The 26,016-nt window shown below is 38.4% G+C and overlaps 1 protein-coding gene across 6 annotated transcripts in view; it reads right to left on the reverse strand.

Annotated features, from left to right (window-relative positions):
• Nucleotides 1–26,016, reverse strand: part of Col28a1 (collagen, type XXVIII, alpha 1) — a 196,610-nt gene that overhangs the window by 160,008 nt on the left and 10,586 nt on the right. For 2 of the 6 annotated variants that reach the window (XM_017321502.1, NM_001037865.1), the window contains 8 exons: nt 19,125–19,285; nt 18,059–18,615; nt 12,509–12,529; nt 11,001–11,057; nt 9,555–9,608; nt 7,506–7,547; nt 5,093–5,119; nt 1,023–1,067 (listed from right to left, as the gene is read on the reverse strand). In XM_017321502.1, the coding sequence (XP_017176991.1) occupies nt 1,023–1,067; nt 5,093–5,119; nt 7,506–7,547; nt 9,555–9,608; nt 11,001–11,057; nt 12,509–12,529; nt 18,059–18,615; nt 19,125–19,248 (927 nt within the window). In that variant the 5' untranslated portion in view covers nt 19,249–19,285. Of the gene's footprint in view, nt 1–1,022; nt 1,068–5,092; nt 5,120–7,505; nt 7,548–9,554; nt 9,609–11,000; nt 11,058–12,508; nt 12,530–13,749; nt 14,108–18,058; nt 18,616–19,124; nt 19,286–20,469; nt 20,705–23,057; nt 23,204–26,016 lie in introns of those variants that run through there. The other 4 variants (XM_006505031.2, XM_006505032.4, XM_006505033.3 and 1 more) reach the window with 4 other exon arrangements.

A 26,016-nucleotide genomic window follows, 5' to 3' on the forward strand; every position in this document is an offset into this window, starting at 1 on the left:
ATATACTTGAAATGAGTCCTATCCTATAATTGGCAATATTTTCTTTTTGGCACAGAAAGTGATGCAGCATTTAATCTCATAACTGTTTCCTGAATTCATTCTCTTGTGCTCCTGTGTCTTTCCCTAATTAGAATGTTGCCATTGTCTCACTTTGCTTTGCTCTGAAAACCATCACTGAGTCTGCATTCTGCAGATCCTTCTGTCTCCAGCTCACTCAGTCTGCATGCTGCAGATCCATCTGTCTCCAGCTTTATAGGCCCTTGTCAGCTTCTAGGAACAATCAAGCTTTTTAAAGTATTTGATTCAGCAGACCAGTGCCATTATTTTATCCTCCTCCTCAACCTTCTGCCATTTTCTCCTGTCACATCCATCCATGCATTTTACACAGATGTTTTTATATTTCATTATCTTGGTTACCTTCATAGTCAATAGTCCTTAACTTGAATGGCAACCATTTTTATTCTAGGCCTTTTGGGATTATTTATCATTATACTTTTCGATATACTGTCTATGTAGTTTGGTTAGATTAGGAAGCCTTCAATATGCTAAGTTGAATTTGTCTCTAGTTTAAGTTCCTTACTCATATTTATTCTGAACTAAGGTAAACAGTTATCCTACTGATTATATCTTGCAGCATCCCCTACATGCCTTAACCCATGTCATGCTTCCTATAATTTCATTAACTGCAGAGGTTTTTACTGTTCTGGTTGAAGTTGCATCAGAAGGTCACCCCAGTGCATCCAACTGCACCTCTCATTGACTGCTGGTTATTCTTTCATCTATAAAGTTCAGTAGGACTGACCTCAAAGATCAGTTGGTCTATGAAAAGGGCACGAAGGGGAGGGGGGGTGTCATTATGTAAGTCATGTATTCTTTGGTTTTCTGCTTCATGTCTTACAGATGTGCAAGCTGAACTCCAGATCTATGAGTGACACACATAATTTATCCCAGAAACTTTTGCTTGAGGAAACTCGGACCAAAAGGGATCACAGATGGTAATATTTTAAAAACATGACCCTTACTTTGTCACCTTTCATTCCTGGTTTCCCACATTCTCCTCGTTCACCCTATAAATAAGTAAGTAAATTAAATGAATACATCAATATATCAATACATAAATACATAAATAAAAGATTTTAGTCTTCAATATTCCAAGTTTTTGAAAAAGACCCCTAGCATAATTACATAGGACAAAACTCTGCTCAATTTCATACCATTTCATCTTCAATATTGAAGGAGCACTGAACTTTGAAAACTTTTGCCCATGCATTATCCTAACTATATTCTAAAGTTATCCAAGTCAATGGTACCACCTGATGAGGGTTTGTTTGAGGTTTCATGAGGCTTGGGAGAGAAATAAAATATGAAGAAAGATAACTGATCATCTACCATATTTAGTGTACCATGTATAGCTGTCTGATTCCACATGATGCGTCCATAACAGCAGCTTTATACAATCAGGAAATGTAAACTCTCTGAGGTATTGTCCCTCTATTGTACAGTTGGTATATAATTTTATATATAACCACATAGTAAGTTTAGAATAGACTTAGGATCTAAACCCAGCTCTCCTTTAACTCAGTCCTTGTATTTTTCATAATGCCATAATTCCATTCTGAATACTGATCTTGGTCAGTTAGTAGCATTAGAATAGAAACCTGATAGAGAGGGCCTGAGACCAGACTGTATTCTATCTGGAGAAGGCAGCCATGATGAGTTAAGTTAGCAAGATCCTCTAGAGGAAAATGGAGTACATTGTTGAGCATGCTACATAGATTTCATTATTACACAGATTGTATTAGACTGCCTAGTGTTTTATCATAAAACTAACATTAAAATTATGCTTTCGAATCTATAGTCGTATTTTTCTGATACTACCTGACATTTATTGCTTTCTATAAATGTTAGTTTAACTTTGTAGACTGAGTGTCATGGTAGATAATTTCGTGACATTATTGTGACCATTTCACAATGCATACAAGTTTAAAGTACCATATTTACAAAAAACCATAATTTTCACAACTAAAATGTTACAATCAATATTTGTTTATGAGTTTTACAGTTGTGCAAGTGGAATGAGAACCTCTGAATATTAACCCATTCTCTCAGATGTTTCAAACTTCCTGTAGATAGAACTGAAAAGTGCTAGCCAATTAAACAGAAAGAACTCAAGTGTCCTCAAAGCATTAACATCTGTTGTTATTAAAACTCTTTAGCACCTGAAACTGATTCTATGTGTGTCTTTATTCTGAGCCTCAAAACAATTTGTATTGCTAAGGAAAACTTGAAGAGGTTAATGGTTTGTGCGCATGCTAGCTGCAGTTTTACTAGCCCAGAGCCCTCCCTTTGACCTCTGCTTCTGCTATGCTTTGTTATCTGTATGCTGCTCTAGCACATGTTACTCCATGTGCCACTGGACAGCAATGTAAGAAAATTACACTAGAATAAAATGCAGGGTATTGCTCATCTTTAGAAGAAGTCAAACTATGGAAACAGCTGAAATTACACCAATTTAATGATATAGTTTGTTGCACTGTACTAAATACAGCAGAAATCCTGAACTTACTACTAAAATGAATCCCTATTCTTGTGTAAGCTTTATCTCATTGTATAATAGCAACCAAACTGGCCAGGCTGTGCGCCACACTTTAAGCAGCAACACTTAAGGAAGTGGTCTTGTAATCACGAGTACAAAGTTTGTGCCTGACCCTTTCTGGCATTGTGTGTGTGTGTGTGTGTGTGTGTGTGTGTGTGTGTGTGTGTGTGTGTGTATTTACATACATATTCCAATCATCTAAAAGGAATAGAAGTGATTTATTCTTGGCAGAGCCTGGAAGTCAAACTGATCCAGGAAAAGCTGCATTCTCACTGAGAACAAAGTCAAAAATTTATTTCAGAATGTAAGTGGAAAAATCAGTCTTGAAGTCCCAATTAGAGCACAATTAATTTCCTAATGTTGGATGGGATGAAATGAGTCAACTATCAAATATCAAATAGAAAACTACCATAAATACACTCAAAAGCCTTTTGGCCAGAATTCACATTCCATTTGTCCCCAGACAGATTTGTTAGCAATAGGGTTCTGAGAAACAGGATTTGTTTTGTGGGCAGATTCCTATCAATGAAAATATTGTCTCCACTTTTTTCCTCAGCAAAGGCTTACCCCTCCCCCCGTCTTGTTGGGCTCATGAACGCCCATAGAATGGCCAGAATCACATAAGCAAGTGCTTCAGAGAGCTTTAAACAGTTCTGTCCTATGCCAGCCTTAAGTTTCTAACACTGTTCCTCCTGATTAAATCTTAGTCTGAATGTCTGCACTACTTTGCTTTGACAGCTTGTATTTTTCAAGTGAACTCTTCCAGTGAGTCTAGAGTCTATAATTCCACAGAAGGGTAAATTCATCTTTACACACACACACACACACATTTAAATCAAGATGAGGAAGCTCATCCATACATTTTGCTCATCAATTTATTAAATTTTCACAAATATCAGTTTTATTAATGTCTCTCTTGCCTCTTCATAATAACACCTTATATTTTTGTATAAGCAAACAGCTGCCAATACATTGTCACTCCTATTATTCTAATTATCCAGTGAGTATGTAAGTCACCCATGCCTGTATTAATCCAGTCCCATGTAGAAGAAACAGTCACCCTGGGCTCTTGAGTTGCTCATGTTCTTCTAGATGCTGAGTTAGGAAACACGAGATGTTTCCTTTCTCTTTTAGGCATAACACAGGCCTATGTGTAGGTTTTCTCCTACTATTTGTGGGGCCCTGATCCAAAAACTATAATCAGACATTCTCATACCATGTTTCTAGATAGTTGAACGTTGTAAATCCAACTATCAAACTCTTCCAGTGAAAATATTACCCAGAATATTTTCTGTCTCCCTACTTGAAAAAAAAATGTACTTGTAAAAATACTAAAAAGGACCAGGGATGCAGCTTAGTTGGCAGGGTGCTTGCCAGTATACTTGGAGTTCTGGGTTCCATTCCCAGCACCAGATGAACAGAAAGTGTCAGAGCATACTTGTAACCTCAGCACAGGGAGGAAAGGCAGGAGGAACAAAATTCAAAGTCATCCTCCACTTCATAGCAAGTTGGAGGCCACCCTGGGATAGTTAAGAGTCTGCCTCAAAAATAGTTTTGTCCTGCTATAGACAGCCACATTCCATTTGTGAGAGGGAGCCATACCTTAGCTCCTTCTCAGACCCAGGAAGTAGCTGATATGGAAAAGAGGTTTGTGGAAGACCTAACAGGCTTCAGCCATTTTGCAGGAATTCCTGGACTTTTGTCTACCAAACAGAAAGATGACACAAGATTCACATACTGCAAACTGCTGATTTCTTGGGAAGTGGGAATGACAAGAATACCTTGAACAGAACCCACTGAAAGTTGCAGCCCCACTGTGCAGGTCCACGGTCTATGCTCTATAGAATAGAATGAATGGTAGGAATATTTTCTAAATCAACCAGAAAATCTGCTACTAGAGAACTCTGGGATGGACGTATCCGTGAAGCACTGAGGACTCTCAGAGATTCCTGCACACACTGCAATCTTTTAATTTCTTTTGAAGCACTTTAATCTCCTATATCGTGTTTTGCAAATAATCATGCAGTTATCTACCAATTTGTGCCTCTTGTCTACATGTCACACCTGCTTTCTCTGCAAACTCTGAGCTCCTTGAGATCAACAGATCTTTATTGCTTATCCAGAATCAACCTTTTCTTCCCTCTGGGAGGTAGCCAAGATCTGGGTTGTCAGAGACCATAAGCAGCATATAGATACTCACTCGAGGTGTTGGCATTGGAGGTTTTTTTTTTTTTTTTTTTTAATCAGAAAATGTGCTGCTTTTTTTCCCTTTTTTGTCAAATTAGGGTTCTTTTCTGAAAGGTTTCATGTTTGCAGAGTTGGTGGGACCCTGGAAACCTAAGAGGCTTCTGCTTCTACAACATATAACCATATTTTACATTTCATTATTAGCCTATGCTAATTAACTAAAGAGTATACTTGGAAATGAGGAAGGATAATAATAGTACTTAGGTTTTTCTCTCTAAAATTCTGCTTTATTTGTTGTTAACCACTTACCTTGTCACCCTTGTACCCAGGGATTCCCTAGTTTAAACAGAGAAATCAAAAAGTAGAATAAGATATTACAGAAAGAGGAAGTACTAGGCATTTTTTGCATACAAATTACAACAAATCACATCTCCAAGTCTTGGAAATAGTCCTATATAAGTGCAAGGTAATTTACGTCTCCTGAGCTTGGGAAACATATGACAGCAAAGAGGAAGAGTAAAGCTATGTTTCCCTATTGCAGTTTACTCTCCGTTCCAGATTCTTGTGCATCAAATCCAATTTCTTAGCCTCTGGATCAAAACTGAAGGAGAAAGTATACACTGAATGTCATCGTGAACACGATGACCATAACCAGTGCTCTCAAACTGCTTCATTAACTTTTAAACTATCAGCTATTGCTGCTGAATGATTCCCTGGGTGGGTTTGAGACTGGCTTTGAGATGAGCTAATGCCCTTTAGAATATTCATAAATATCTGTATCCATCATGGTCCTCCCTTCAAATTGAGTCTAGAATATATAACATCAAGGAAATGAATGGTTCCTCTATCAACCCTCATGAGTCAGTGACCTTTGAGTTGTTGGCGTTTATCTCAGGCTAAGTGAGAAGCCAGCACCTCCGCTGTCTTCTGGGTCACTCATGGGCATCCTAAGGAACCCTTTCTACTGGGGCATTCCCATAAGCCCTCTAAGAGGCACAATTCTGCGTGTTAAATGGACTAGGAAATTACCAACTCCAATGAACAGTAAGGCTTTTCCATCGTTATCCTACCACTATATTTTTCACGGATAAAATAGAATTGTAAGACTTATTTAATACAAGCTGGAGAAACCAGTGGCATAAATGAGCTAATACTGCCATGTGACCATGAATCCTACAAAAATTTTATTTCATCTGTGTATAACTTTTTCAAATAGAAACTTTAGAGAGGAGGTAATACTTCTTTCTAAATTAATAGGTGCTGAAGAATAGAAAATGAAAGTAGACTTGGCCAAATATAGAGTGACAGTGTGATTTAACCCAGTGTAGAAATACTTGCCCACATGAATTGATTGATTGCTAAGACTGTGTTTAAAGACACAGTTAAATTGGTATTTTCTACAAAAATTATCTACATTTATCATAGCAAGAACATGTAGACTTCCAATTCCACAATTCTTAGGACATCCTCTATCCATTGCAACACACATTTGAAATTTTTGTTGTTACTTCATTTTGAAAGACAGAAAATTAGATTTTGGAAGGAGCCTATAGATGTGCACAGAAACAAGGGAATGCTACTTTCTTCATGGTATATTCTTGTTTTCTTCTCAAAATGCTGCCCATTTTCTCTGATCACCTCTTCAGGGCTTTGTTTTCTTGCTTCTTTGTTTCTTTTTCTCTTTCAGGGCCTCTTAACCACTGGCTTTAAAATATTCCAATTTAAAATATCGAAAATTACAATGTCCGTTTCTGTCGTTTGTTTCTGATTTTCTTATTCCTGCTTTTAAAAAATCTTTTCTAACTTCTAGCACTATCATATTACATATCCTATCGAGCAAGTTACAGGGTCAAAATTCTATAACCATCTTAATTTTCTCTCCCCTGTTTGTCCCTACAACAAGCTCCTTTCAGAGTTAATCTTCCTTTTACAGCTTTTGAGTTATTCACCTCGGCTCAAGCTTTAAGAGCTTCCTTCCCATCACCTAGGAAAAAACTAGCATTGGTAATCTAGTAGACAATTGAGACATACTTCCTAAAGAAATAGCACAACTTCTGAACAGACTCCTTTTGAAAGGATCAAGTTTTCCATCAGCTGCTTACATGGGGTTAATTAAAAACCCCAAGAGACCAGCTTAGTGGAACTCCAATTCTGTGACTGAATGTTTAATCAAACCAAGAGGCTAAGAAAAGAGATGTGGCACAACAGAAACATTGTTTTTCACCGTAGATGTTGCTATTTACTATACTCACTGTAATGCCCAAGAAAATATAAAGTTAACAATGTATTAATGTACCATAACTCTTTCCCAAGCCATCTCAAGAAACCAAACAGACTTATTTTTGTCAATAGAACCAAAATGACAAAGGCATAGCTTAGATCATGTAATTCTTACACTTATAAAATTCTAGCTTTTTTTCCTTCCATTAAAAAAAATATATACCCACAAGAAGTAAAGCACAGTGCCTTTGCCATCTGAACCTTTCAGAAATGTTCAGTTGGGCATTAGGGAATGCCATGTGTCCCATTGTCACTCTGCTGGTTACAGTATTTTCTCTCTGGAGTTCAGCCTCTGAGATCATGTCTGTCTGGTTGCCTGCCTGTACCCTCAAGAGCATAGGTAAGTAGGAATCCATTGTGCAATTGCACTTCATGGTCAAGCCAGTCGATCAGAGATTCCCAGAAACCATTTGTCAGGAAAGCATTCCAATTCTGTACATACCACAGGACCTCTTTCTCCAGTTTCTCCTTTCTGAGCATCACCCTGCAACAAACAACAAACTCAGTCAAAATTCTTCAGCCCTGCAAGTGATTGATTGCTCAATAAAATGTGCTATTCCTAGATAATGGGTTAACCCAATTAAAGAAGAATCTTAAGCTTTGACAATTGATACTTTTACCATGCAATTTAAGGAAAATCGAAGCTCAGATAAAGTTTGGCCTTTAAGAGTGAACCCAGATGTTCAGGGTGCATAACATACATAGATTTTTCACAACTTCAGCCACATTCCAGTTTACAACATAGTACTTTTCTCAAGCATAGTATTGTGTTTTTCTGGAATAGGATAGTCTGGCTTTTCTCCAAGAGTCTTTGAATATTTTCTAAAATGTTCCTCAAGAGAGATTGCTTGATTTCAGCAAGACTAAAAAAAAAATACTCTCATTCATGTAATGTGATATATATATATATATACATATATATATAATATTCTTAGAAATGGGATTAAATTAAAGTTTGAATGTTTTAATTCTCTTATGCACTGCTTAATTTCTTCCCAAAATGTGAGAGACAAGTTGTCTTCACAGCAAAGAGCAAAGGCCTCACCACACCACTATCACTAGTTGTTATTATTATTTAAAGTTGCAGTTTTCACGGCTGAAAAAAAGGAAAGGAAAGGAAGGGAAGGGAAGGGAAGGGAAGGGAAAGGGAAAGGGAAAGGGAAAGGGAAAGGGAAAGGGAAAGGGAAAGGGAAAGGGAAAGGGAAAGGGAAAGGGAAAGGGGAAGGGAAAGGGGAAGGGAAAGGGGAAGGGAGAAGGGGAAGGGAGAAGGGGAAGGGAGAAGGGGAAGGGAGAAGGGGAAGGGAGAAGGGGAAGGGAGAAGGGGAAGGGAGAAGGGAGAAGGGGAAGGGAGAAGGGGAAGGGAGAAGGGGAAGGGAGAAGGAGAAGGGGAAGGGAGAAGGGGAAGGGAGAAGGGGAAGGGAGAAGGGGAAGGGAGAAGGGGAAGGGAGAAGGGGAAGGGAGAAGGGGAAGGGAGAAGGGGAAGGGAGAAGGGAAGGGAAGGGAAGGGAAGGGAAGGGAAGGGAAGGGAAGGGAAGGGAAGGGAAGGGAAGGGAAGGGAAGGGAAGGGAAGGGAAGAATTCTTGAAACTCAAAACACCAAAAAATAAGACTGCTTGAAGTAGAAATGTTTTTCTTAAAAAAAAAAAATTTCTGGGTCAAACTTTCTAAAAATACAAATAGTTATTATTAAAGATAACCCTTTTGCTTAGTCTAATTTCTTTTATTTACTTAATGAAAATCTCTATTTCCTCCTTTATTAACTGGATAGTCTCCTTTCTTTAAAATGGGTTGCATATTTGCTTCTTTAATTATTAGAAGCCTGATATTTTTCAGGCGGTATAACGTTTGTATATACTACAGAAACTGGCTCAATTAGCTGAATGTGGTGGCTCAGACCTCTAATCCCAGCACTCAGGCATCAGAGGCAAGAACACTGGGGAAAATTCAAGGTCAGCCTGAGCTTTAGAGTGAGTTCCTGGTCAATCAAGAGTGATTTAGTTTTAGTTAGAGCTTCTATTGATGCGATAAAACTCTATAACCTAAAGGAACTTTGAAAAGGAAGGGGTTTTTTTTTTCCAATTTACAACTTTTTGGTCATATTCCATCACTGAGGGAATTCTGGGCTAGAATTCAAAGCAGGAGGCAGGAACTGAAGCAGAAGTCATGGAGGAAAGCTGCTTATGGGCTTGCTACCCACAGCTTACTCAGACTGCTCTCTTCCATAATTCAGAACCTATCCAGGGATGGCACCTGCTGTGTAAGTCTCGCAGGAAGTGCACTACAGACTGGCCTATAGGCAACTGGATGGAGACATTTTTTTTCAACTGAGGTTTCTCTTCCAGGATAACTTTAACTTGTGTCAAGTTGACAAAAACAAAATAAACCAACCAGGACAGTCTCTATATAAATATACAAGCTTTTTAGCTAAAACAAACAAACAAACAAACAAACAAAAAACGAAACGAAACAAAAAAACCTGTTTATTAATTTACCGGGTTTCCTTTTGGTCCTCGCTCACCTTTGATACCAGGGTTTCCATGGGTACCCTAAAAGCAAATGGAGAAAAGATTATTTTTATTAAGTATCAGTTTTCTACGCTTTTGAATAATTTCTGATCAGCTGCACCGAAAATAGGAGACCTTGGAGTTTTAACCAGGCAAGCTGATATTAAATTCTGTTCATCGTAATTGTGGCGAGAACACTGCAAACCTTCTCTACACCGTCTCTGAGATTGCACAAAAGAGAGTAATATTTGTCTTCCCAGCTATGACTTCTTTCCCAATTACTTGTCAGCCATTTTCCAAACAAAATTAAACTCATTCAAAGGCATTTAAAGACTGAATGGTCAGAGGTTGAGGTGGATGGTTTCTGCTCTGGGCAACTGTGGAGCACTATGACCCAGCTTGCTTGCCCATGACCCAAAAGGTGCAGATCCAGGGGACCTGCTCCAGATATAAGAAAAGGGAACTCTTCCATCCTGTTCCAAAATCACAAAAAATCTTCCTTTCCTGAGCGCTTGTTTTGAGGGCACTAAATAAACTGACATAAATGATTTACTATGAAGATGTGACAGTACAGTAGGGCGTGATGAGACAAAATCAATGTAGCTCCCAGTGGTGAGTTTTCTTGCCCATTATTCATGGGAATGTCTTAATGTAATAAGCTAAACAACATCCATATAGGAAAAGAAGGCTAAATCCTCACCTAAGTCAGCTTCTATTGATTATCATGTAATAGATACAACTTTGTATTTTGTGAGAAATAATTTCCCACTCTCTAATGCTTTGATTGGTAAAGTTATTTAGGAAAGAATGTGTGTGTGTGTGTGTGTGTGTGTGTGTGTGTGTGTGTGTGTGTGTGTAACCCAAGCCTGTAAGGTCTGAACCTAAGACTCAGGGGGAAACTTGTCACACTCCCCCACACTCAGAGGATGTATTCTTGCTGTATTCTTGCCAACATTTTCAAACACGAGCACTAGCTTAAAATGCACTTTGTAAAACCTGTTCTCCAGACTTCCAAATTCTTAGAACAAGGTTTTGAATCACATAGACGAGTGAACACGGAGTGGAGATAGTTTCCGACACTATTGGTAGAGGCAAATCATTATGGTGAGTTGCTAAGTGGTTGCTTCCATCTTACAGAATTCACCCAAGTCCCCAAAGCATCCTAGCCAGTTCTTCCTCACAAAGCTACGTGGTGCTGCATCACTGGACTGCTGAGAAGGACGCAGCTTCCAGAATGGATGGTGCCATTGGCTTCTAGTGAGATAAAACATCACCTAAACCAGCACTGTCGTATGTTAGCTCTATGTTTTTATCTCATCACTGGAAATTCTGGCTCTAGTGATCAAATAAAGAAATGACACTGAAAAGCCCCCTCTGAAAATAATTTCATCACTGTCTTCATCAACCCCAAGTTGAACATAGATGTGTACTCACAGGAGGCCCTGGGTCACCTGGCTCGCCCTTTTCACATTCACAGATCTTGTGTTCACACTAAATCAGCAAGAAACACAATATTAATTTACAGTGAAATACAGGTGATGGTAGAATGCCAAACATTAACTGTAACATGTAACTGACTGAAACTCTCTTGAAGGAAATTTTTCTCTCAATTAAATTATCCAAGGCAAACTCAGAACCAACTAAGAGCCAACTATTGAAATATTATTAAGTTTTGCCATGGTTAAATAAAATACGTGTTCTATCATATATTTATCAATGTATTTATAGAAAGATACTGCTTAAAATAGAAAAATAATCATTTTTCTGTTAAATTTTGGGTTTTCTCTTCATTCTCTTAACACATCACAGCCCAATCATATGTAAATATTCATTTCTCCCTATTCAGCCAAAGAAAATATGATTTGAACCATACTTTTATCAATTTCAAGATGCATATTTTTTATCGTAACATGTCTAAAAACGGAATGAGTTGTAGAATAGCTGCATAACAGGCTCAGACATGACAAAGTGGTTGTTTTCTCTGTGTGTCTTCAAAATTCACAGGCCACACTTAACAGACGCTATCCTTTAATCTGTGCTTTCCATGTTACCAAGCGTCCATCTAGCTCAGGAATCCTTAGCAAGCTCATAACTGCTACTAGGTAGCTCATAACCACCTGCTGCACTATGTCCTTACCAACAGATTGCTACTAGCTAGCTTCCTTTGTAATGTGCTCTGATTGGTAGGAAAGTAAAGGAACTTCAAGCCCAACCACCAGACAGCAGGGGGCTGATCACTAAACTGATGCTGGCCAAAACCCAGAGCAGCTTCCAAACCAGTGAGAGTCTGATCCATACTTAGAATAAAAAGAATTCATTTCAAATTAGAAATGTTGTCAGTTGGGTTGCATGGATCTCTAAAATAATGTCTCAAATGATGTTTAACATTTTCTACTTTTTCTAAAAATTTCTTTTTTTTTTTTTGAATTTCCTCAAAAATGTATTTGAAACAGGAACATCATACTCCAGCAGCAGATATTTTTTCTGCTATGACAGTTTCATTGCACATTAAACTATATTTTATCATTATGCCATGCATTAATATTTTTTTAATTAGGTATTTTCCTCATTTACATTTTCAATGCTATCCCAAAGGTCCCCCATACCCACCCCCCCAATCCCCTACCCACCCACTCCCCCTTTTTGGCCCTGGCGTTCCCCTGTACTGGGGCATATAAAGTTTGCAAGTCAAATGGGCCTCTCTTTGCAGTGAATTTCTAACCTGCAGTTGAAATATAGACACACAAAAACAAAACCACGTGGTTTCCTCAAAGTAATATAGAGGCATAAAAATAAAACCATGTGGCTTCCTCACAGTAAAATAGCTCATTTCCAAAAGAATTTCAAACATGTATTTGGTCACACCTTATGAGAATCACAACATGGGTTTGCTAATCCAGGTTTTGAGAGTAATTCATAGCAATAAGGCATGTGGCGCTTACCTTCCTTTCAAACAAGACACCCTAGAAGGGGCAGAAAAAGGAATGAAACATTAACTCAATTAATAGTTCTGCTTCCAGCCTCTTATTAGCCTTAATTATTCCCTATAGGATATGCAATTTCCAAGAAGAATAGCAATTCAGCCTTTTTAACCTTGTAAAAGTAATAAAGCCAGCCAGCCAGCCACCCAAGGAGCGCTCTCAGCCATATAATAATAGGAGACATGAGGGGCACTAACATTTAAAATTACTCTGTATTTCCTAGGAACTGTATCTTTGCAGCCTGTGCTTTAGCTTTCGTCTCTTTGATCAGCTCTATTCTCTCTATAATTTAGCTTCAAACTTAATTGATTGTAATGAGAAACTTCTCGCTTTTGCTCACAAAGACTTAGGAAAATAAATAACTACATATTCCCTTGTTCCCAGCCGTATACATGTTTGCATTTGGATTTTCACATTAAGACACTGATTTTGGAATTGGTATTTTATGAAATTATTAGTACATCTTAGAAAATTATGTTAAAACTCAAAAATAGAACATTAGAAAGGAGGAGAAAGGATTTTCTACCCAAACTTTCAAGAGCCCCAAATATGATATTCTATTTATAAAAGATCAATGTGAGAAAAAGATGCAGCCTTCACAACAGTATTAGAAATACTACTTTGTGAAATAATTTTAATAGTTTATAACAACATGCGTTATTTACATAAAAGGAAACTACATTTATAACCTAGGAGGAATTAAATGGTAAATATATATATATATATATATATATATATATATATATATATATATGTGCCACAACAAAAGGTATTATTACAAAAATAACTATACATGTTGCTCTGACAGAGAGAGAGGGAGAGGAGAGGGGAGAGAGAGAGAGAGGGAGAGGGAGAGAGAGAGAAAGAATGCACTTTGCTGCATTCATAATTTCTATGCCACAACCTATTTTTAAAATCCCACATAGGCCTCACTGCTGTCTGTAGCTCAGCAGGATGCTGCCTGACCAGAGTACAACAGATCTCGTAGGAAGATAAACATGGAAAGAAAAGAACGTATGTTAGAAGAGATGACTAGTCCTTCTAAAGAAAGAAGTCAGGAGTTAAATAGCACCTTTGTGGCTCAGTCTGAAAGGGTAGTTTATATAAGATAATGCAGAGAAGTAAGGGGAAAGGTATGGGAACATTTGCCATAAAACAGGAAGGAGCTAAAGAGAAAGTCAAAGATTAACTAGAACACGTACCTTCATGGAGGCTGTTGCCTTTAATTTGCTTCAATGTCTCTATTTTAAATCATCCTAATAATAAAGAGGGAAGAGATAGCAAAATGCCTTAAGAGGCTCTAATGACAGGGATGGAGATTTTGGACCGAGAATTCAATGTCACCCTGAGTTTTCTTCCTGCTTTACTTACAACTAGCATGCTGTTTTCCATCAGTCACTGCAGGCAATTTTTCCCATACAGAAAGGATGGAGGCTTTTAACCACATAGTCTCATAAGCTTTCAAATTCTAGTACTAGATGTTATCTATAGACATTAAGTGTCTTGTTTAGCGCCTCAGCTAACAACTGATCTTTATATTCCTGGACATGTAAATCCAGCCTGCAGGTGGGATTCGTGTTTCTTCAAGAGCAGCAGCCCACAGAGAGAGTAGAAAGCTTGGATGTGCTGAGAGCTTATCCTTCTGCAGAAGAGCTGGTTGTGCCTACAGAATTGAAGAGATGTTCGCCTCCTGCCTGTGCTGCCTGAATGGTGTCTGTGTGCCTCAGTATTTATTATAACTCATAATAGTAAAAAAACCTGGATAAATAAATGAAGTCATATTCAACAGTTAAAGTGAGCTTATTGGCTTTACAATAATCCAGCGTGGATACTTCCAAAACTACCTGAGCACCCTCCCACATGAATGTGTGCACATCTGACGTATACATACACATGAAAATATTTAAAACACACATGAAAACCTTTCCCTTGGGAAAAGAAGGGGAAGAAAAAACTTTGAGATAGTTCAGGAGGTGCAATATAAGCTCTCATAACGTAAATCAAACTATAAAATTTGAAAAGCATTAAAACCAAAGAAGTCTAGTTTTAATATTATTAAAAATTTTTTAAATAAGAAATATCTTTATCATTTTATGTGGGTTTTTTTTTATTTAAAACGGTCTTACTGTGTAGCCAAAGCTGTCTAGAACACATTGTGTAGCCCAGAGTGACCTTAAAGTCATGACAACCTTTCCTTGACTTCCCACATGGTAGGACTATAGCCATGAGCCACTCTTGGCTCCTGACATTCCTAGTTTTTAAACTTATTCTTTCACCACATCTGTGCTTTTTTTCAGATCTCCCTTTGAAATTTTAGTTTTATTTCATTGTATTTCTCTTTAGTGCCTTAAAAATATAAAAGACAATTTTTGCAGTTCATTTGTTTTTACATTTTCTAAAACTTATGTTTCTATAGAAACAGAAGTGGACCCAATAGTCATAATAGATAAGATTGTTTCAAACAAAGAACAAAGCTTCATCCCTAAGGGCACTTACAGTCAGAAGCTTTGGAACTGGGGACAACACACTGAAGGCAGTGTAGGAAGTCTTAAGCAAGGAGAGTGGGAGTCAGTAATAGTTTCTTGGAATAGGTGGGGCTGTCTGGGTGACTCTGAAGAAAGGAATGAAAGGGACCAACTAACACCCAGATGGTATGCTGCTCTATATGTCAAAGTTTGTTGGGGGAAAGAGTCATAAACACTAGTGTGGGCGATAAGACAAAGAGGGCAGTGAGAAAGGATATCCCAAGGGAGAGGGCAGAAAGGTCCAGTGGATGGGGCTGGCTGCCTGGGAGTGGGATTCTATCCATGAGGAGGAGGTTGGCTGTGTGAGTAACTGGGAAAGCACACAGTCGCAGGGGAAGGGTGTCTTCAAAGGCAGTCTACAAATTTCAGTTTGAGTTATGGTTTATAAGTTCAGTTCAAATTTGAATTTCAGTGAGAAGGATAGATAGAGAAATGTCCTCACTAAAATAAAAGAAGTACAATATGTCCGTGGGTTCAGATTTGTATAATGGAATAGTGGTCAAATTAGAAGGCGGGAGGGGAGCGACTCATTTTGTGAATGAGTACAAGGCCAATGCTATAAAAGGTAGTAGAGGAAATATGAAGAATTGACAAAGTTATTAATATCATAACTAGTGGGGTGGGAGCAAAAGCCAGCAAACTCTGTAATAACAACAAAAGCCTTTGCAATTTAACTTAGGAGCAAAATTTGCCACTACAAAATCTGAAACAGGACAGAAGTAAACATCTTTAAAAAAAATGAAGCCTGGAAAAAATAGGAAGTGACCACAACTAATGAAAAAAAAAAAAAGCATATGATTCCACTAACCCTTATGTGGTAAAGAGAATGCCTTAAATCCATGATCTTCAAGAATGTCCAGAAAAAGAAAGTTTAATTTAGCCTCAACCTTTACTTCCAGATTTATTTATTCATTTATTTATTTATTATTTTTATTGGTTTTTTCAAGACAGGGTTTCTCTGTGTAGCCTTGGCTTTCCTGGAACTCAGTCTGTAGACCAGGCTAGCCTCAGAAATCTGCCTGACTCTGCCTTCCAAGTGCTGGGACTAAAGGTGTGTGCCGCCACTGCCCAGCTCCAGATTTTTAAATATTAACTTTTATACTGTCTTATTCTTCTTAAGGACTAAGTGATGCATCTAGAACATTAGACTGAATTTGTTTCACATGTAAATTACAATAAACTTAACAATAAGATACTCTGCACATTCCCTTCAATAGGAATCACTGCATCCTGTTTGGTATTTTAGAGCTGAAAGGTTTCCTCTTAGAGGCTCTTACATGATACTTCCTATGAAAGATGCTAAGGGATTTGTCTTTATTCAGCTTGGTTCCTGAAAAAACATCTATTTATTCTGGACAATTGTGTCCAGTAAAGCCAACTAAACTGAGCATTGCAATAAAAATGAGTAGGCTGCTGACCTCCGCAAAAGAACCTAAATTCATTTCAAAATTAGTACTTTCAGTATAAGGAGCCAAACACTGATGGGTACATACAATATGGGTTTATTTCTGTAGAATGGTGTGAAGTGTTTACTCATCCTGAGTGGTGAAAGTCAGGTCAGGAGCTCTAGGGCTGGGGAGAGGGGGAGAGGGATCACAAGGAAGTTTGAGTAGGCATTTCTAAGTGATGGAAATGTCTACATTATAATCATGTTGGTGGTTACATGACTGTGTGTACCTGTCAAAACCCATGGAATTGTGTGCTTTAACGCATTTCTATTCTGAAATCATGCCTACATTTTTTTAAAAGCCTAACCACATAAGAATTTAAATATAAAAAAGTTAAAATGTCAGCTAAGAATGTAATTAAATGAGGAATTTTCTCAAGGATCTGGTTTAAAAAAAAAAAATTCCGGTCCTGCTTTATAGAGAGGGACAATGAATGTTGGTGTGCTTTTCTTTCAAAAGCTGACTAGTACTCTGGACCTGGAATGCATCTGGAAAGCAGTATCTCCCTGTCAAGGAAGGGTTATTCCCAGAAGTGACATCTGAGCAAACAAGCTGAAGTCACAGGGTGCTAAGGAAGTGGAATCTCATTGGTCATCTTCTGTTTCCCTAGAAACAGTCCTAGCCCGAATCCACTGCCAAAAGCTCCTCTCCTCAGCTGGGCAGGAATCTCAGCAAGGATGTATCTAGAGGAAGTAGCAACATCCTGCGCCTGAACATCTGGCCAAACAAGGAGCTGTCTGCTCTGTGCCTTCTGGAGTCAGCCCTTCTCACACTAGAGATGAAGAGGGGGAAGCAATGACAAGCTACCATGATGGACAGCTGAGAGGAGTGATGCCTGGAGCCAAGGGCACAGGCAGGGCTAGAGACTGCAGGGCTAGCACCTTAAATTTCATGTGAAATGTCTGCTCTCAATGAGACTCACCTGGGAACAATGGGCTAGGCAATGATTTCTGACTCCAGTCTAAATTGGCTCAATCCTATTAAGGATTACCCTCAATTAGTTAACCAAAATAGTTTCTTCCTTTCTTAGATTGCTTTGTCAAGCAATAGTAAAAGTAATATAGACAGGCTTGTAATGTATAAGAAATAAAGACAGAAACACATTTAAATTGCAAGTCTGAATTTTAAAGTATTATGACATGGAAATAGGTAAAATGGTCAAAGATAATCATGCAAATGGGAGATAAGGAAGGACGAAGTTAAAACAAATAAGGCCGACCACAGACTGATAACCGAGGAGTGTAAGTCAACAATGTATGGGATTTTAGGATAAGTAAACAGTAGACTATGGTGTATGCTTCAAAAGCAATCATTCCCAAATCGTCAGGGTATGACAAAGTTAGGGATGTAGCTTCAGGGAACAAACTTCTGATATTCCCAGTAGATTGTCAAGGTAGTGGAAAGAAAATCCAGAAAGTTTCATGTTCTGTATCCAATGAGAATCCTACGTTGTCAATGTTTTGTATCTACTGTTAAATAACTGCAATATGACTATACAGCAAGGATATATATATATATATATCCCTCTAGGTACCTACCAGGCGTTCCTGAATTCTGTCTACAAGTGTTGGGTCACTCAATAGTAGAACGGGTTCATTGGAAGGATCCCCAGATATCAAACGAAGTTTGGCTTCATTGACCACAGTGGAAAGTCCAACGGTGATAAATGATATTCCCAAAATTCTAGCATCTTCAGAAATACTTTGGACATCTGGGCTCTTGGGATGATCGATGCCATCAGTCATCAGCAAAGCCACCTTCACGCCATCTTTACGCCCTTCTCTTTTAAGTAGCCTTGTGGCATTGGAGATGGCATAATAAGAAAAGGTACCTTGCCCAATTAAATTCAGAGACTTGACCCGCTGCTTAAATGTCCGGAGATCCTTCCAAGAAGACAAGGGTGGATCAATCTGGACCGAGCTGCTAAACTGAAGGGCTGCCAGCTTGATGTCATATTTTAATGAACGGCCAGGAGTCAACTGGAAAATCTTCTCACTCAAGCTGTCCACAAAATCTTTCTGATTATCAAAGAGTACAATTTTGGAGCTTTCTGAGCTGTCCAAGATAAAGACAACATCTATGAAGCAAATGGCATCTGAAAGAGAACACAAAGGTTATACCACTTAAAGCATTAAAAAAAGAAAGTGCAGCATATTTTTAAAATTAAATACTAGGAAAAGGCGTCAAAAGGTAAATCAAAAAAATGTCTGTCTAACAGTTGGGTTACATCATATTAGTACCTTGAAACCAAATGAGAAAATGTGTCTGCATTCATCATAGGAATAGAACAGGAAAAGAAACTTTTCAAAGTTGAAAATGAATTCTAGATCGGTTTCTTAATAGCTGACTTGTCTCTGGCCTTAAATATGTCATTTAAGTGTTCTGATTTACAATTGAAGTTAAAATGAAACAAAGTGTTCTAAATCTCTAAAATCTAGATACTTAGGGCTTATTACTACAGTGGTATAAGTTTATCAAGCAGAATATTACATGTATACTACACATGATTTGCTATTTAAACCAAACACTATTTTAAAATCTTATGTTAGTGATTTCACAGGCTAAAACTAAAACTTTAAAAAAAAATGCTTTCTTTTTTTTTACCCTGGAAGTCATTTTTCCTTGCAAGTGTGTTTGGCTTTGGTCCTTTCTTTCTTTGTCCATACACTGCTTGAGTCATAAAAGCTGGCAAAAGCAGAAGACAGAAGGCAACGTCTCTTCTCCTCATTATGGTAGATGGTAAAAATTCATCTGCCTGGTAACACCTTGAAATGGAAAATTCAGTTATAAATACTTCCATAAAAGGTAATATTTACCTTTTCTCTTTTATTGAAAATAATTTTCCTCATTTCTTGATTACGGTTTCTCCTCCCTCTATTCCTCCCAGTCCTTCCCCATCTCCCTTCCCACCCAGATCCATCCCCTTCCTGTCTCTCATTAGAAAACAAGAAGGTGGGCTGAAGAGATGACTCAGAGCTTAAGGGCACTGACTGCTCTTCCAGAGGTCCTGAGTTAATTCTCATCAACCACATGGCATTTCACAACCATCTGTAGTGGGATCCAATGCCCTCTTCTGGTAGGTCTAAAGAGAGTGACAGTCTAAATAAATAAGTCTTTAAAAAAAGAAAGAAAAGAACAAGAAAACAAACAGGTTTCTAAGGAATTGTAATGTGATGAAAAAAGAACCCAAAAGAAGGCACAAAAAACCGAGACTCATTTGTACACTCTAGACTCCCATAAAAACACCAGCTGGAAGTCATAAAATATACACAAGTTACCTGTCAGGCGAGAGAGAGAGAGAGAGAGAGAGAGAGAGAGAGAGAGAGAGAATAAATTAATTAATTAACTAATTAAACATAAATAAATAGTCTCAAGCCTGTAGAGTCAAAGGCTGTGATTTGGGCCAACAACATGGTAAGTTAAGGAACTTGACACCAATCATGATGACCTGACTTTGATTCTCTAGGACCCACGTAGTATAAGAAGAGAACTTCAGAAAACTATCCTCTGATCTTTACACACACACACACACACACACACACACACACACACACACACACATACACACACACACACACACACACACACACACATACACACACACATACACACACACACACATATACACATACACACACACACATATACACACACACATATATACACACACACATATATACACACACACACATATATATACACACACACTGACTCACTCAAACACAAACACACATACACACACACACACACACACACACACATACACACATACACATATACACACCATGACTCACTCAAACACACAGAGTAAGGAGAGAGCTAATTTCAGAAAGCTATCCTCTGAACTTTACACACACACACACACACACACACACACTGACTCACTCAAACACAAACAAACACACATACACTCACACACACACATTCACATTTCAAGTAAAACACTCACACTGAGATTTTTAAAGTTTCTAAGCTAAGCAAGTCATGGTACCATGACCAGACATTTCTTGGTAAGCATTCACTTCTATCGAAGTCATTGTATTTAAGCAGCACTACTTTCTTCCTATATTACAGAGAGCTTGGAATAGGGAATGCCATTGATCAGTTTCTCAGTCCCACACTGTTCTGGGACTATGCTTCCATCCCAGTATCTGCTTTATCATTTCCAGATCGCTCAGAGTGAATTCAGGTGACTGCATGTTTGTTATATTCATTTTTACTATAACTGATGCTTAGCAAAGCCAACTCTTTGGGTCACACAGAACCACTACGTTTTCAGTCTTGCTGTGATGTGCACACAGCGTCAGTGAATCAAGTCAAGTTAGAATAAAATTCTTCCTCAGCTTTCCATAGCTCCTTTCTCTTTTCTTTTCTCTTTTCTCTTTTCTCCTTTCTCTTTTCTCTTCTCTTTTCTCTTTTCTCTTTTCTCTCTCCTCTTTTCTCTTTTCTCTTTTCTCTTTTCTCTTTTCTCCTTTCTCTTTTCTCTTCTCTTTTCTCTCTTCTCTTTTCTCTTTTCTCTTTTCTCTTGCTTTGGAAAGTTTATCTTCATCAGGTTCCACAGTGGAACTGCATATCTAATGAATAAAAATTAATTTGACTACAAAACCCACTAGGTTTGCTTAAAAGAGACTTCCAAGCAAAATGGGGAAAGATCTGAAGTCAGAGGCCTACCCCTTTAACCCAACTATTTTTTTCTATGTAAACAATGAAAACTCTAATTCTCTATTAAAATTCTCAGTCATCTGTATCAGTTCAATATGCCCAGCTGCACACACAGTGATGTTTAAATCCACAGAATTTCCTGACAAAAGGAGACTGATATGTTGCTAGCTCAGGATACCCAAGGGAACAGGAACAAAAGGTTTATTTAGAATTGACAATCGGCGTGGTTTCCGAGTGCTTGCCTCCTTCGGCTGCATTAACTCCACAAGGTCTGGAAAAGGAATCACATTTTCCTCCTTTTGGCACCTTGCCTTCAGAAAATGTGAACTGGAAATTCACGACCATGATTTTTCCAGACTCTTCAATCCAGGGTGGGAATAATACATGCAACGGCAGTGATGGGTGAGCTGGGAGACGGACTTCTTTCAGACAGGCAGATGGATTAAATCCCACAAAGAAGCAAAACTGTTTGGCTGGAGATAACGCTACTGCTGGCTTCAGGCCACTGTTTCTTCCTCAAATAGCAGGCAGCAGGAAGCTTATTAACAGAACTTCACTTCTGTGTGAAGCACCTGTGTTGGCGCATGTGCTGAGAGCAATTGTCTAAATGTCAACCAAGCTCTCGACCAGCTATACTAAGATCTGAAGGCAGTGGGTAGTCAAAGCAAAAACACAAACTAAACCCCACTAGAACTGGGCTAAGGAAATAGAACATAGAAATGGCACCCCTGTTTTAGCCAAGGTGAACATGAAAGAGCTGCTTCTTTGATTCTGAAGCTTAGTGAAAAGATAAAGTTGTGTAGACACACACAGCTGCTACTGCATTTTCAGAGGGAAAAACAAATCATTAATGTTATACAGGGGTTTTCTTTCTTGCACCCATACCAGGAGAAACATCTCAGGCATTCCGGACCATAGAACTTAATCCTCATGTGTCTAATAGCCACTGACACCACTCAAGCATGACAATAACCATAATATCTCTGTGTTATGGTTTCTTCTGAGGCTGTTGGTTAGGCACCTGACACAAACTTTTTTGCTTTCCTGTGGGGTCCGCAGGGAATCCTCTTGGCTTTATTTTTCTTTCTCTAGCTTTTCCATTCTCTTATCTCCCCGACCTCCCTGACTCTGTTAGACACTGTGAGAGGTCACCCACTTCTAACCACTTTCAGAGCATCCTATTGCCTGAGTTCTTAATAGTTCTTATCTTTTAGAAAGATGTACAAATGATTAAAAGAGATAGAGAGTACAGTTAGTTAAATGACAGAAATTAAAACCTCAATGTCAATATGGCTATGGCTAAATTTTATTTAAAATGCAGCTCTTTTGACAAATGCTGTATTTTGAAATTTTACCTAAAACTTATTTCAAGTCAATTAACAGGGTCAATACATTCAAGAGACTATATTGTATAATTTTTCAGAAATAAAACAAATTTTAGTAGATTTTAATAATTTTACCTCAGTATTTGCATTTTCCTGGTTTCTACATGAAGACAAAATGATTGGATAATTTTTATTCAAATTTCTAAATTAGTCAAATGCTAAAATATCCTAAAATGAATTCTGAATTGTAGAAATCCATTTCAAATTTTTAAAAAGTTCCCGCCAAAGATATTAACATTATTGTGCTACAGTTTAGTAGATTGTAAATTTAGAATAAAATTTGCAAAAGGAAAAATTAAGTATCTTTAATATTTAGTCTTAAGTTTACATACTTAGCCAGTATTCATGTTTGTCTAACAATTGGTTTTGAGTCACAGCAGAGGGCAAAGTTTTCAATAAGTTTTCTTCACATGACAAGATCATCAGCCGTTTATCCTTGCACAGTTCCTAGATGGAGTTTAAGGATTAAAACCAAGCAGCTCTGTCTTACCTTAGGAAGTCTGTCAGACAGGAAAGAGAACAGTGTAGCAGATGTCCACAGCAAGGACTATTGCTAAGTAGAGTTAGCTATTTGATATTGTTTGGTACTCTGGGAAATAATTGTCTTTGCTTTTGATTTTTTTTTCAATCTCTTATTCTTGTTTACTAGAGTGGTCAGGCATTTGGCCAAGGTGCAAGATCTGGGTGGGATCAGTAAGCAACTTAAAGGAACAGCGTCCCTTTAGACTAAGTCTGTGTTCTCCAGGCTACTGTTCCGAAAAAGAAAAAAAGAAATAAAGAAAAGAGAAAGTGAGCAAATTTTTTACATTGTAAGTGTCGATCGACCATCTGCCTGTGTTTCTTACACTATATCCTTGGTTTGATTCCTGTCTTTCTCTTTGCTAGGGTTTGTTCTCTGAGACACCCTTTAGAATAGCAAACACTCTGGAGTCATATAAATGACAGCAGACTCAGATTCAAAATCTTTTTAAGAAAATGAGCAGATTAATAATTTCTGAAGTTGAATAATGAGCATGTAGCTATTAGTCATTCAAGTCTTTCTACTTTCTGATTCTTGAAAAAAATTTTATACAAGAACGTTTAGGTAATATTTAGTTTTACTTGAATTCTGACTCTGCCCCTAACCTCTATGAGAGCCTTGCTCTCCCGTGTATCAATGAGGCAGGGCTGCATGTGTTATGATGTTTTCTAACTGTAACTGTAACTGGGTGAAAACCTAAATAAGTTCTCCAACTCTGCTGCTTTTAGCTGATTTTAAAAATCACTAACTTTGGAGATGACAGACTCTCCCACTGACTGAAAGTGCTAGAGGTGTCACCACTGACTGGAGCCATCTGGCAGGTTGCAACTGTTCTATGAAAAGTTGCACTTCACTATCTTTTCGAGTGACAGTTGTCTTTCCCCCTCCCCAGGGGACCATTTTTTCCTGTTCTCAGATTAAAGATACCTTTTAGAATCTGAGGGTGCACAACTTTGATCCCAGCACTTTCGAGGCAGAGGCAGATGGATCTCTGAGGTTGAAGCCAGCCTTGAATGAAAAGGTGTATACCACCATGCCCAGCCAGCACAAGACTTTCTAATAATTACCTTATTCTTACATTTAAAGAAGCCAGGCACACCAGAAGAAGGCTTCAGATCCCATTACAGATGGTTGTGAGCCACCATGTGGTTGCTGGGAATTGAACTCAGGACCTCTGGAAGAGCAGTCAGTGCTCTTAACCAACAAGCCAGAACAACAATATCAACCAAGTAGACACCCCCCCCCCAGAGCTCCCAGAGACTAAACCAACAATGAAAGAGTACACAAGAAGGACCCATGGCTCCAGCTGCATGTGTAGCAGAGAATGACCTTGTCTGGCATTGATCAGAAGAGAAGCCCTGGGTCTTGTGAAGGCTTGATGTCCCAGGGTAGGGGAATGATAGAGCTGTGGGAGGGAGTGGGTGGATGGGGGAGCACCCTAGTGGAAGCAGGGAGAGGGGTGGTAGAGTGGTGGGTTTTCAGAATTGAAACCGGGAAAAGGGATAACATTTGAAACATAAATAAACAAAATAACAAGAAAGAAAAGAAAGAAAGAAAGAAAGAAAGAAAGAAAGAAAGAAAGAAAGAAAGAAAGAAAGAAAGGAAGGAAGGAAGGAAGGAAGGAAGGAAGGAAGGAAGGAAGGAAGTCAGGACATCTAGTGACCTTGCCAGGATATAGCAGTTTGTACTTTAGGAAAAGCAGCCCACTTAAGTTTGTAACTGTCTTGGTATCTACCTATCTGACAAACCTCCCTAAAATTCCTACCTGAGCCTTTCACCTTCAGGTACTAAGCAAAATGGATTTTTGCTAGTGAGAGCCCCTATCTTTGGAATGCTGGATTTCCTAATAGAACTTTTTCCTTGCCTAAACACTTGCCTTCAAGTCAATGGCCTTTTTAAGTGACTGGAAAAGAACTTGGATTTGTCATTATTTATAGTTTTATTTGCTTTATTTACAGTGGTTGATATTTTGAGATGTCTATCCCAGAAGGGGGTCTTCGCAGCTGGCCCTTTGTCTTTTATTCTTATTTTCTAACTTATGCATTCAGTCTATGGTGAAAGGACCTTACTGCTCTACAAATGACTAGGCTTCCTCTGAGATCCATAACAGCGTGATTATTGAAGAAGGAGATATATGTGTTGTTAAAATTATTTAAAATAGTTTTCTTACTAATTTCATTAATTATTCTATGTGGGTCTACATGTGATGGGGTTTGTGCATGCCACGGTATATATTAAGAAGTCAGAAAATAACTTCATAGGATTGGTTCTCTCCTTCTATCTTTTCACAGCTACTAGGGATAAAACCCAGGCTGTCGAGCTTAGGCCACTTTGTGAGATTTTACCTCTGAGCCATATTTTAGATCCTATGGTTACCATTTTTTAGGATGGCTGACATTTTAACAATATTGATGCAATAACAATATAACAATAAGAACCTCTCGAGATCAGCAAGCATGTGTCAGTCAAAGTACTGAGTGTTTCACATACATGTCACCATCTGCACTCCACAGGCATGAACGTCATGGAAGTGGAGAGTGATTGAGTATCTTTTATCCTCCTGATGTGCCTGTCTCCGAGGCTCACTGCTTCTATCTGCTAGCTTAGGTCTAGTCCTGGAGGCTTCTGGCCTGTGTGCCATCTTATCTAGGCCTAGAATGTTTTCATTCTCTGGGACTGACTGTTGAATGAGCTCACCCTTTCTTGATCTTTCTGAACTCTGGCTGGCTGGTTCATCTCAGCTCATCTGACTCAGAACTCTTCTCTAAGCTGACTGATTCAATCTGGCTTCTTTCGGTTTCTTCTGAGTTGTCCTGCTTGGCCTCATACTAACTCTGGCAATCTGTTCTAATCTTCTGTCTCCTCATTCTCTGGCTTGCTCTGTCTTCACCTGTGTCTAGCTTGTTTTCTCTCTGTCTTTGAACAACTG

Source organism: Mus musculus, chromosome 6 (genome assembly GCF_000001635.26).
Source record: "Mus musculus strain C57BL/6J chromosome 6, GRCm38.p6 C57BL/6J".
NCBI classification, from domain to species: domain Eukaryota; kingdom Metazoa; phylum Chordata; class Mammalia; order Rodentia; family Muridae; genus Mus; species Mus musculus.